The sequence below is a fragment of the Chondrus crispus genome, genomic scaffold, assembly GCF_000350225.1.
Source record: "Chondrus crispus Stackhouse genomic scaffold, scaffold_39, whole genome shotgun sequence".
In the NCBI taxonomy this organism is placed as follows: Eukaryota; Rhodophyta; class Florideophyceae; order Gigartinales; family Gigartinaceae; genus Chondrus; species Chondrus crispus.
Window position 1 is genome coordinate 218,058 of NW_005179291.1, and position 12,400 is coordinate 230,457.

General features: G+C 47.9%; 2 protein-coding genes; both read right to left on the bottom strand.

Annotated features, from left to right (window-relative positions):
* Positions 1-6,835: 6,835 nt before the first annotated feature.
* Positions 6,836-6,952, bottom strand: CHC_T00006247001 (hypothetical protein). Its single transcript, XM_005718363.1, has one exon. The coding sequence runs from the start codon at positions 6,950-6,952 to the stop codon at positions 6,836-6,838; it is 117 nt and encodes a 38-aa protein (XP_005718420.1).
* Positions 6,953-7,017: 65 nt separating this feature from the next.
* On the bottom strand, positions 7,018-8,996 carry CHC_T00006248001 (hypothetical protein). XM_005718364.1 is given in 2 exon segments: positions 7,018-7,214; positions 7,215-8,996. The coding sequence occupies 1 exon segment, from the start codon at positions 8,994-8,996 to the stop codon at positions 7,215-7,217; it is 1,782 nt and encodes a 593-aa protein (XP_005718421.1). The 3' UTR covers positions 7,018-7,214.
* Between the last annotated feature and the right edge of the window lie 3,404 nt (positions 8,997-12,400).

The following is a 12,400-nucleotide window of genomic DNA, read 5'->3' on the forward strand; positions in this document are numbered from 1 at the left end:
TCTCATGAGCCTGGAGGCTGCCGCGAAAGGTTTCGTTGTTTGCGAGTCCACGATAAGGCATACTTCTGCTGGGAGGGGCGTTTTTGCTATGCATTCTTTCAAAAAGGGAGAAGATATTCTCACCTACTACGGGACAGTGGTATACAAGAACTTGAGTGGTCAAAATGCAACCACCAAGGTTTACGAGAGTGGTATTCTAGGGGTTCGAAAAAAGCGATTCGCTGAAAAGGCCGTCCAACTGCGCAGTAATGCAGTTGACGCCGAAGATAACGAGCATCCCATATTCATCGTCCCGGCACCGTTTTGCGTCGCAGGCTACATCAATGATCCGCGGTATCTTCCGGATGACAGGGATGTAGAAGAGCGTCATGCCAAGAACTCCCGTACAGGAAATGTCCAGTTTGTGGAATCGGTGGCTTCTCCAAGCAAACATAAGCTTCGCTCGAACAGGCTTGTCATCATTGAGACCATACAGGAAATCAGCACTGGCGAGGAGTTGTTCCTAGACTACGGGAAGTCTTTCGCCCATTAGGGCTCGGCTCCACCCTAAGCGCGTACGGAAAACAATAATATCTGTTACAGTATCCGAAGAGAGTGATAAGACCGTGACGTTATTTGTTTGGATCTGGGTGGTGTTTCTCTGCGAGGACGGTTTCAGGGGCATGTCAAAGAATAGACAAATTTCGTCAGCGAGGCTTAATTTATTGATTTAGTAGGCCAGGAAGAACCCCAGACGGGAAGAGATATTGACGCTAGCTGTAGAGACCGAACCTTCTTTCTAACTAAACACACATATGACATATCGAGACATATCTTGCGTTTCAAAGCAAAAAAACATGGGTTCCCAACGCATATTTAATGTACTATTTTACGGGGCCCCGCACACTCCCAAGCACACACTACTGGCATTCCCACCAAGAGACCCACTTTTTTGAGGCTGTGAAACGCAATATAAACGTACAGCACACGTTAAAATCGCACATATTGCTGCGCCCTTGAAGCGACCCTGCGCATACTTCGAGACAATTCTTATTTTAAGTTTTGAGGACCTTTTTTCGGGGGTTCGAAACTCATTATGAGTTTCGAGTCCCTTTTTTTGGTACTCGAAACTCAAAATGAGTTTCCAACCCCTTTTTTTGGTACTCAAAACTCAAAATGAGGATACCGTACATGCGCACAGTACAGTACCTGCCCCGTCCCTGAAGCCCCCTGGCCCCCCTGTACATACTTCGAGACAATTCTCATTTTGAGTTTTGAGTACCTTTTTTTCGGGGGTTCGAAACTCATTATGAGTTTTGAGTCCCTTTTCTTTTGTACTCGAAACTCAAAATGAGTTTCGAACCCCTTTTTTTTGGTACTCCAAACTCAAAATAAGCTTCGAGCCCCTTTTTTTGGTACTCGAAACTCAAAATGGCGATACTGTTCACCTCGAATCATGCGCAGGGGCGCTTCAGCCGAAGCGCCCCTGTGCATGATTCGAGGCCATTCTCATTTTGAGTTTCGAGTCCTTTTTTTAGGGGGTTCGAAACTCATTATGAGTTTCGAACCCCTTTTTATTGGCACTCGAAACTCATGGTGAGAGTACAGTATTTATTGCGCCCCGCTCAAGCGTTCTTGCCTGGTAAGGAAGTGTGTTATCATTATTTGTGTGCACTACGACCTTTGCGTTCTGCGCCGATAATATGTGCAGAACCCTACATTGCTGATATTTCAGAGAAGTTCCATGTGCTTTTTCGCTTCAGCAGAAGCAGACAGGGAGCGTAGAAATATATATGTCATTGCTTACGGTTATGTCTGATGGATGTAAGATGTTTGAGCCCGTGTACCGGGAAGGGCGATCACTTCCAGGGAACCTCCCGTCATATGACTTCTACATTATCAGTGAACAAATTGAAGAACAACCGATTTTTACTTCATTGGTCACACACTACTTTCATTAGTGAGTAACTTCAATTCATGCCATTTGCGCAGCATACTCGGTGGCAGCATCACGAACGGAAGAGAATTGGTCTGTGCAGATCAAACTCATGAAAAAAAAGTTGAAACAACATCTTTTTGTATGCTGTACCGAGGACTATCTCGCTTTTTCACTGCCAAACCAGTCCAATATGTCTCATTCAGAACACCGAGTGCAGTGCGTAAATCTTTTGTTCCCACGCCAAACTTTGATGAAAGGGCTTCATGGACTCGCACATTCGCACGCACCGCTGACTTCCAGACGCCATGGACCATGTTCTGTAGAGGAACATTTCGGATATCAAGTTCGGTGTCTTCTTCATCTGGCATGTGGCCATACACACTCAATGTTTTGTGTTTCATATTTGCGATTTCTGCGCACATGTGACTAATGACGGCTAGAGCAGATAGCTCTGTCTCAGCATCTGCTTTGGCTTCTTTCATTTTTGTCTTACTGGATTCAATACTCAGCATCATGTGACGAAAAACGTCCATGGGATTTCCGTTTTCATAAAAAACAGCAGGTCCAAGGTCTTTCTTCTCTGGCTTTCTCCATTTCCAATTGGTGGAACTACCCCCTTCTGATCTCCAAAGGGCACTAAGCGTTTCAGAAAATTGTTGATCTACAACACAAATGAGCGGCACAGCCTCATTCAGCGCGACAACAAGTCCAGCGACACGGTCTAATTCTTCGCTTATGTCATCAATATAAACCTCACTATCTGCAAGCTGGCCAGCGTCAACAGCGGCGGGATCATATAAATCGATGGAAATGTCGCCGTTGTGAACGAATCCGAGACGAATGGACAGAAGTTGTGTTTGAACTCGATTCTTGACCTTTTCAACCACATTGCGGATGTTGAACTTGTCTTCACGAAACGAATCAACCATGTCGGGAGTATTTTGAATACCAAACCCCTCATGATTGATAACATTCTGCCAAATAACGTGGCAGTCTATCGCACAGAGACGAATGAAGAGAAAAGTAAAAGGAGACGACAAGCGCAACCACAGAGGCAGGCTCCCAGCCACTGCTTTGAACAGGGAAAGTTCGGCGACGAGGTGCTGGCATGCGTACTTAACCCCATCATCGCTGCAGTTAGAATAAGGTTCGTCACTAACCACCGATATTGACCATGCAAGGTTCACGATGCGGGCAGTTATTCTACGCTTATGTTGCGAACGTGCGGCAGGCATATAGCTTTTCTTGTACGTCTTGCTGTCCAGTGTTTCCGAAATTGTGGTGGCTACGACATCACGCAAATAGTGGATCGACCTAGAACATAGTTCTTCAAATGCGTCATTTTCCTTTAAGTCTTCGGGATGACATGAAAACCCAATACCACGAAGGAAATCATCGGTAGATTCATGACCGAATTCACATACACGAGGCCACATCACTCTCTCTCTCACAATGTTCTCCGTATCTTCAGCTGGTACGATAGACCGCCGTTGGTTTCCGCAGGTTGGTAATGAGCTCATACTCTGAACAGCATATTCCGTCAATGAAAATGGCTCAAAAACGCCTTCGCACTCAAAGGATATATCGCTGTATCGGGGAACTTAGACAACAAGGTTCATAATTTTCATGTCAAGTAAGTAAAAATGTCGATATGTACGACTTGCATTCTTTCTAAAGAGCCACACAGCTGTGGACTGCAAGACAAGCAGACCTTATCCCCTGAACCCTTTTCTATCTGATTTTTCTGGGGTTTTCTTGGGTCCCGATTTTTCTACATGCCTATCAACGGCGTTCATCTCTAGACGCGTGAGACCTCCTATAAAGCGAAGCGACGTTTTTGTACTCCTAGAAACCTGCAGGCTTTTGATTCTCTATCCATTCAGTCAGAAATGCAAAAGAAGTTGAAGGCTGGAAGATCCAGCACGAGTAAGCGAGGTACAGTAGGTACGTGGGTGCGTAACCGGTGTCTCATACGAAGCCCAGGGCCGCTTTTCTCGCGAAGTGCTGCATCCATGACATTTAATATCCTTGTTACGTATTTTTTATAGATACAGTACATCATGATTTTAGTCCCGTTTTAGCGGACCCCCATTTTAGTGGGTTGCCCTTGTGGGTGGCCCGGTCATTATGCTGATCACTTTGGATAGAACCGGAACGGATAGAACTCTTTTTATCGTACGCTGTACAGTCCGGGTACCCGTACATCACTGCCAGAATGATGAATCACTCTCAACGTCTATTGCATGGTTCGACGTTTGTCGAGAAATCCATCACCCGTCATTGGCAAAGAAAATTTCAACTCTTTTTGAAAGGGCGCAACTGACTACAGCACGGCAGATAAGCTTCTCATAGGTTTGACGAAGTAGAAAGAGTTCAAAAAAACTACAAGTGAGACTAAAATAAAAAACGGACAAAGAGATGCTGGTACAGATACTCATACTGTACCAATTACTGTAGGTCTAAACCTCAACTTCAATTTCGAATCCCTTTTTCTGCGGGTTCGAAACTCATTTTGAGTTTCGAGTCCCTTTTTTTGGTACTCGAAACTCAAAATGAGTTTCAAACCCCTTTTTTGGTACTCGAAACTCAAAATGAGAATACTGTGCATGTGAACAGTACAGTACTTGCCCCGCCCCTGAAGCGCTCCTGCGCATGATTCGAGGCCATTCTCATTTTGAGTTTCGAGTCCCTTTTTTTGGGGGTTCGAAACTCATTATGAGTTTCGAGTTCCTTTTTTTGGTACTCGAAACTCATGAGTTTCAAGCCCCTTTTTAAGGTACTCGAAACTCAAAATGAGTTTCGAGCCCCTTTTTTTGGTACTCGAAACTCATTATGAGATTTGCACCCCGTGAACATTTCAGATCCTGCTGCGCCCCGGGAAAGGCCCTGCACGTGATGCAAGGACAGTATCAACTTGTGTGTTTGGCAGCCAATTGTTCGGGGCGCTAACCTCAATGTGAGCATGCCATACCGACAGCTCGATTTGCACATGGTTTTCGCACAGCGAGCAGAACGATTTTACTACTATGCGGCATGCTAGAAATAGGATTCCGCATTCATGAGCGTAGGTTCGAAATCTTTGGAACTGCTTTCCCCAAACGCGTCGCAGCGCATAGTCCATGCATTCAAAAGCGTAGGAAAGTGGATATATGATCTTGCATTCCAAATAAAGTTCACGCTATTTTTTCGTTTAAGATATCATTGCTTACTTCCACTTAATAGAAACGACAGCATAGAGGCCTTTACATGCAAGGGCGCCGGCGTTTCGTTTCACTGGGGAAGCGAAACTCGGAGAGGGCTTGTCATCCTTCGTCTGGTGCTTGACAGCGGGATAGCCCCACAGCCTCGACAGACTCATACTGCGCCCTGTAGCAACTTGCGGGCTTTAGAACTGAGACTGGACGTGTAGCGAAAAAGGGGTTATGGAAGTGGGGCCACTTTGAGTTGGCTCCACGCCTCGAGGCTTTCTTTTTCTGCCGAGGGCTCCCTTTCTTGACGCGTATCGAAGGGCCCAGCGGGCTCACCCGCTGTGGCTATAGCCCCGCCAAGGTCAGATTTCTCACCTGGCGATCGACCCCGTGAGGGGTCGACTCTGTCCTCTCGGCCTCGACGGACGCAAATCGCGCTATCTTTTTTGTCTGCACATGTCGGTCAGACACAACTCGGAGGCTAAAAAATCAGTTGAAATGTCAGATCCCCGATTTGTCTGTCTAGAAAACGAAACACAGAGCGACACATTCCACACCCGTTCTTGACAACAACAAGCGGCCAAGTTTGAAAGAAACCAAAGCGCAAGAAAAAAAAGAGTGACGATTTCGAAAAAACCAACGCGCAAGAAAACAAAAGAGTGACGTCCGTGAGAATGATGGTGGGCGCTCGATGTAAACAACCTTCGGGTCCCTTTTTATATGGAACCTAAAAATCGAACTGTTCGCAGCAATACGAGAGGATTGTTCCGGTTTCGCGGGCTTTTATCCGTAAGTAAACGTTAACTGTCAAGCAACGCGAGGAACAGTAAACCTATACTCGATATCATATCGTCTCATAAACAATCACATGTCACTCAGTTTATAATGACTGTATGACATGTCTCGTAAGCCATTAAAGACCATACAGTAAAGGTTAACCTGGTTGCGGGTAAATGTTTACCCGGGAATGTTAAGGAGTAAACATTTACTCGCAACCATCAACTCGACACCGAGTAAATGTTAATCTGCTTGCGAATAAATGTTTACTCAGGAATTTTACCTAGTAAACATTTACTCGCAACCATCAACTCGACACCGAGTAAGTGTTAATCTGCTTGCGAGTAAATGTTTACCCGGAAATGTCACCGAGTAAACATTTACTCGCAACCATCAACTCGACACCGAGTAAATGTTAATCTGCTTGCGAGTAAATGCTTACCCGGAAATATCACCGAGTAAACATTTACTCGCAACCATCAACTCGACACCGAGTAAATGTTAATCTGATTGCGAGTAAATGTTTACTAGGTAAAATTCCTGAGTAAACATTTACTCGCAACCTTCAACTCGACACCGAGTAAATGTTAATCTGCTTGCGAGTAAATGTTTACTCAGGAATTTTACCGAGTAAACATTTACTGTAAGCAGCGTTGTAACTGTAATCTGTCCTTTGTTTTAATTTAACGTCTCTTTACTTACAGCATCGGTGTATGCCGTTTGTTTAACTTAATGTGTACCTTATCATATACCTTACATCTTTATTTACAACAGAGCTAAGACCCGGGGAAAAAGGGGTGGAGAGGACACTCGGCCGACCCTCACCACGGAACGGCAGGCTCCCCAAACCGCCTCCCCCATTTCACCGACAACAGTCATGGACCCAACACCAGGGGCAAAAATGAGACGGGGCCAGGGCCAAAACGTCTCGGAACAGATGACCGCTCAGGACCTATTCTCCTGATCCCGACTGGGATGGTGCGGATCTGGCAGCAGACATCAGCAGCCAGATCCGCACCATCCCAGTCTCGCGCATGCAACCAGGCATAGTCCTCAAGGGGCCAGCCATTGCTACTGGGAAACCCTATGAGCTATTTCTCTGCCCACGCAGATGCCAAAGGGGTGCGACTTGCATGGCTTGGAGTCTGTTTACTGATCATGAAATAGTATGCAGTGGATCGATTCGCATTCCCCGAACGATTATTGTTCAGAAACGCTGCGCTGAATAAAATCAATTCCTCCCTCTCCCCCATCAACGTATGTTGGATATGACGCCTCAACTCCTCGTGTGCTTGCTATTCAGTGAAGCTTTTTGCTTGTCTATCGCCCCTTTATGTAGACTTTCTCGCTTCCGTGGGATCCGCAATGACCTCCTCCAGCGAAAGATCCTTAACTTTGGCGGCATTTGAATACTCGCTCGCTGAAACTGCCTCGTCCTCTTTCGGGATGATGAAGTTCAGCAACATAGCCAACAAAGCAGCAATCGAGTACCCCGTTGTCAAGATTATAAGAACGCCTTCGCGCAATGCATTTGCAAACGAGTTTTCTGTGTCCGGAATGAAATGTATGAATGCCCCCGGTACAACTACAACGCCAAGCCCGAGGCTAAGTGAGATTGCGAGAATGAATCGCTCTCGACGGTCCCATTGCAGCTGCGATAAGATTCGCACACCAGACACCGCAACATTTGCAAAGAGAAAGGTTGTCATGCCACCTAATGCAGCATCAGGCAACGCTACAAAAACGCCGCCGACCTTGCCAATAATCCCAGCTAAGATCAACCATCCAGCCGCCCAGAGGCCAGCGGTGGTATTGGCTGTGCGCGTCATTACAATGACGCCATTGTTCTGAGAAAACGTCGTTGTGGGAGATGATGTCAGCAGTCCAGCCAAAAGAGAGTTGAGACCGTCAGCAAGGAGGCCTCCTTGAATTCGAGATTCGAATTCCGGGCCCTGTGTCGCAACCCGCGACGCCTCCGACGATGCCGCAATGTCGCCTAAAGTCTCGACTGTAGACACTAGATATCCAAGAAGGACTGGAATGATTGCTGGTCCATAGAACCCAAGCCTGAACCGTCGTACTAGTGGAAAAGTTAGGTTTGGGGCCGCATCAATGATGTCCTTGTTCATATACCCGAGTGATGCAGCCAAGATAATCCCAGCGATGAGACCGATCATAACCTGACTATTCCGCATAAAGGGAGAACCAAAGATTTCAAGAACAATAATGATGGTAAAGACAAAAAAGCCAAGCCCAATCCACTCTGCCGAGCCCCATGGATAGTGGCGGTCTCCAGGTCCGAAGTTGTTGGGGCAATCATTAAATGTGTCCAGCAAAAGCTGGGGAACTTCGCCACCGAGGTCCTGAATCTGCTGGACAGTGAAACAAGGTCCCGTCCCGCCGGCCCACTGTCGCAAACCGACCGGAATTAGGGAAGCACCGATAAGAAAAACCGTCACTCCGGTGACGAGCGGAGGAAATGCCTTCCGAAGCAAGGTAAGAGGGATGAAAGACAAGCCAATCTCAAGCAGAGCACCGACCATGATAGTGCCGAGCCACATTCCGTATGCATCCCGACATGGCCCTGATTCCGGGCAAGTGCCGTCTGCTCGCAATGAAGAGAACATGGTCTGCGCGATTGGCAGGAACGTGAAAGACACGCCGGACATAGAGATGAGTCCGGTTCCAATGTAATAGCCTTTGACGAGCTTGATCCTTACAATTTGAATCCATGACGCCAAACCAGATACAACCAAAGCAGTAGAAATGAGGTACGCCGCATCAACTGAATCAAGCTGAAGGTTGGAATTGCCCCCGCCACTCAGAATCCTCGGAACGGCAATCACTCCACCAATCATGGCGAGTGCGTGTTGGAAACCCATAAGGGCTGCGACGAGAACAGGGAGATGCTCTTTGATTCCAAAGTAAACGGAGCGAGACTTCCGAGTGCTGCGGAAGAATGGTATTCGAGGCATGCACAATGATTTGTAGTCATAATCTCCGACCCAACCATCATAGGTTGTAAGATTGCGAAGGGTGCCGCTAAGACGTGACTGGAAGGACGCTGGCTCAGCCAGAGGCGACTCCATCGCATTCGGAGAGGCGTCATCCATGTCGCCCTGGATCTCAGTGCAGAGAGGAATGGCGCGCTATTTCGGACACTGTTTTTCGCTGGGTACAAGTCTCAAGACTCAGCCTACAAGCCTTCGCATCGCCAAGACGTAGCGCAACTAGTGAACGTCTGACAAATTAGCGTTGACTGCACAGTGACCGCCAAGACGTAGCGCAACTAGTGAACGTCTGACAAATTAGCGTTGACTGCACAGTGACCGGTAAGGCGGGGATGCGATGCCCCTTGTCGTGAACAGGGTCTGAAGAGAGCGGGTGTGGAATAAAAAATGGGGGACAGACCTTGGTCCAGTGGGAGAGGTGCATGACAGTACAGTAGTCTCTCTTTATTTGCAACCGCTTGGTGGACAGATCTGGTTGCAACAAAAGGGGGGTTGCAGACAAAGAAATGTATCATACCATGCGTTCCTGACCAATCGTTTGGAATGTCTCATATTTATTTCAAAAACTCATCAATGGTGCTCTGGTGTAGAGCTTCGGATTCCTGCAGCGTTACTGTTCTCTGTGCATTGCGCACAGCACGCAAAACGATATCATCACAAGTGGACTCGGCGATGAGCTTCGCAATTGCAAGCACTCTAAGTTGCTTTTTCGTGCCAGGAAGAGGCACCATTTTGTCGGGAAAGGAGGTAATTTTCGTTTTTTTCAAAACCTGCAACGGAACCGTTGAACAGTTGACAGCAGGGTTTGCAGCATTTCTACTGTTCAACGGTTCACTACCAGAGATTTCGGACGGTTTATTGCTCTCAGTGCAGGCAAAATACATGTAAGAGGCCATTAAACCGGTTGCATTAATAGAAAATAGAACAACATGGTTTTTTGATTAAAATGTGGCTTCTCCCAACTTGGTGGACCGCTTTTGGTTGCAAAAAAGAGGTGGTTGCAAATACTGGCTGTGTACAAATAAGGAGAGACTACTGTACATGGGGCTACCAATTGCTCCGGCGCGGAAGATGATTTCGGGAGCGATATGATGCGGGCAGATGCAGATGCAGCACACGGAACCACAACGGCGGGCATATAAGCAGGGACCGTTATTTACGCCTGCGTATATCGAAAACCACTGAGGCCTGACGCAAGTTTAGACTCGAGGGCGGAGATGGATGTGTGGCGAATTGTTTTGCCCTTATTTTCGATGCCACTTCGCAAGATTCATTGCAATGCACGATGTATCTAAATTTTACGAATGATGTACAGGGTACCGTACAATTCTGTGGGTTGCAGCCCCTGTGCCGCCGTGCTACCTCGTCACACTGGAGAACAATTTCCATGAAAAAACCCACAGAAAGCCCGCACTCATTGTTATGGCACCGGAATTCTCCGAAGAGTTCTGGAGCCGCCCAATCAGTGTTGCAGCACGAATCTGCCCATACAGGGTACCCTTCGAAGGGTACTGCAGGAGCGTTCGAGAGAGGAATGGCGTCCACCTCCTGAAGGGCACTTCAGATCTCGATGTCGACATTCGATGATGCAACGCAGTTCAGATCTGCACATGGCGCACGCATAATTTACTACCCACATGACAAGTGTCCTTTCGCCGTGTTCCGCCGAGCAACTGAAATAAAACTTTACAACATTATCCGGTGGTCACTGTAAAGGGGGGGTGCTGGAGACGTCGGACAAAAACCTCAATATTAAAAGGAAAACGTACTTGTAATTGTCAAGCAATCACCATTTTTTTTGTTTTGCGACGGGGACACTCTCAGCCTGTCGTCCACTGGGACTTGGCGAAAACAACCACGGACACAGAAGAGGAGTGAGATTGAAGCGCGCGGACACTTTTGCACCTCAACCGAGCACTAAGATCGGACATCCAAGCAAATAAATAAAAAATAGAAAAGTCCGCCTATTTTGTATTTTTGGGTTGTTGCACACTTATACGTAGAAAGCCGTAAGCAATCGATTGAGATATTTTTTCTTTAATTTCAACCACGTCGTTCTGATATACGGCGCACTATCTGGAGCCGTTACGCGCGGCGGTGCTCCTTGGCCCGTGTCGGAGATATTTTTCAAAATATTTTGCATGTCCGATTTTTTTGTCACTGTCCGACAACACCAGCAACCCCCCTTTATTCCTCTATCGGTTAGGGAGAGCCCACAATCTGGTGTCCAGTGTCAATTTTATTTGACCACGTGTAAACTTGCCCGTCCAGGTGGGAATTGCTCAGGAGGGCAAAGGAGTCAGCATGCTCAAGTTTGACGCTGCCCGACGCACTTGAATACTGCTAGCGCTCGCCATCTTTCTCCTCCGCCTCTTCGCCGAACTTATATACAGTATGAGTACCCTTGGTAAACTGCCCTCGGCACGCGACTATCAAAAAAAAAATGAGCCAGCCCGATGGATGCGACTTGCGCAGATCAAAACTGTTTCTATGTAGCCGCAGTCGTTTGAGTACACGTGTATACGTGGAAACGCATACGTGTAGACGCACTTGCGGATCATGAAACTGACATATCCCTACTGTTCATATGTTCGGTGTATCGAACATAAATAAAAAGGGAGAATTGCCAAAGCAGTGACATTACCAGCGATGTGAACCCCGAAAAACACGGAGGTCTACAGCGAAAAAAATGTATGTGCCATTTTTTCTCGTGAACCCTGTGAAAGTTTCTATCATAATGTCTCTCATATGGCGATATACCTCACCACGTGAATGGGTCACGCGGTGGGGAAAGAACTTGCCTTGTTTAGGGATCCAGTAAATTAGTATATAACGAACAGTCCCATGCGACTAGCGCGTGGGTCTGCTCAGAGGCAGATTTGAACAGACGTGTCTACGCAGGATCCTTCAAGAACAGCGCTCCGATTACCTGGAGGTTCAGTTGGGTTTGAAGAGCCGGTCGTAGGCTCTTCTAGACATTAATAAACTGTTTAAACTATTCCCTTTAATTTTTTCTGGGACAATTCCCACATTGGTCATCCGCGTTTTTCCCTTATATTTTTTCTCGGCCATTCCATTGGCCAGGCGGCGATCCGCCACCACTCCTTCGGAGCACCTCGCGTAACTCCATCCCTCCCAGCTCGTGTGTTCCTCGCCGCTCGCTGTCTGCCCTTTCGCCGCTCGCTCGCTACTGCTTTTGCTGCCGCTCGCCCGCCGCTGCCCTCTCCGGCGCTCGTTCGCCAGTGCCCTCGCCGCTGCTCGCTCGGTACTGCCCTTCTCGCCGCTCGCTCGATGCTGCCTTTGTCCCTGCTCGTTCAACGCTGCCTCACCGCCGCCACCCGCCGTTCCCGCCGTTGTACGACCTGCGCTGCCGCTGCGCCCCGCCGCTCCAGCCGTTGTCTGGCCTGCCCTGCCGCTGCGCCCCACCGCTCCCCTGCTGTCCGGGCTGCGCCGCCGCTGCGCCCCCGCAGCTGCGCCGCGCCCGCCGTTCCGGCTATTGGGTGGCC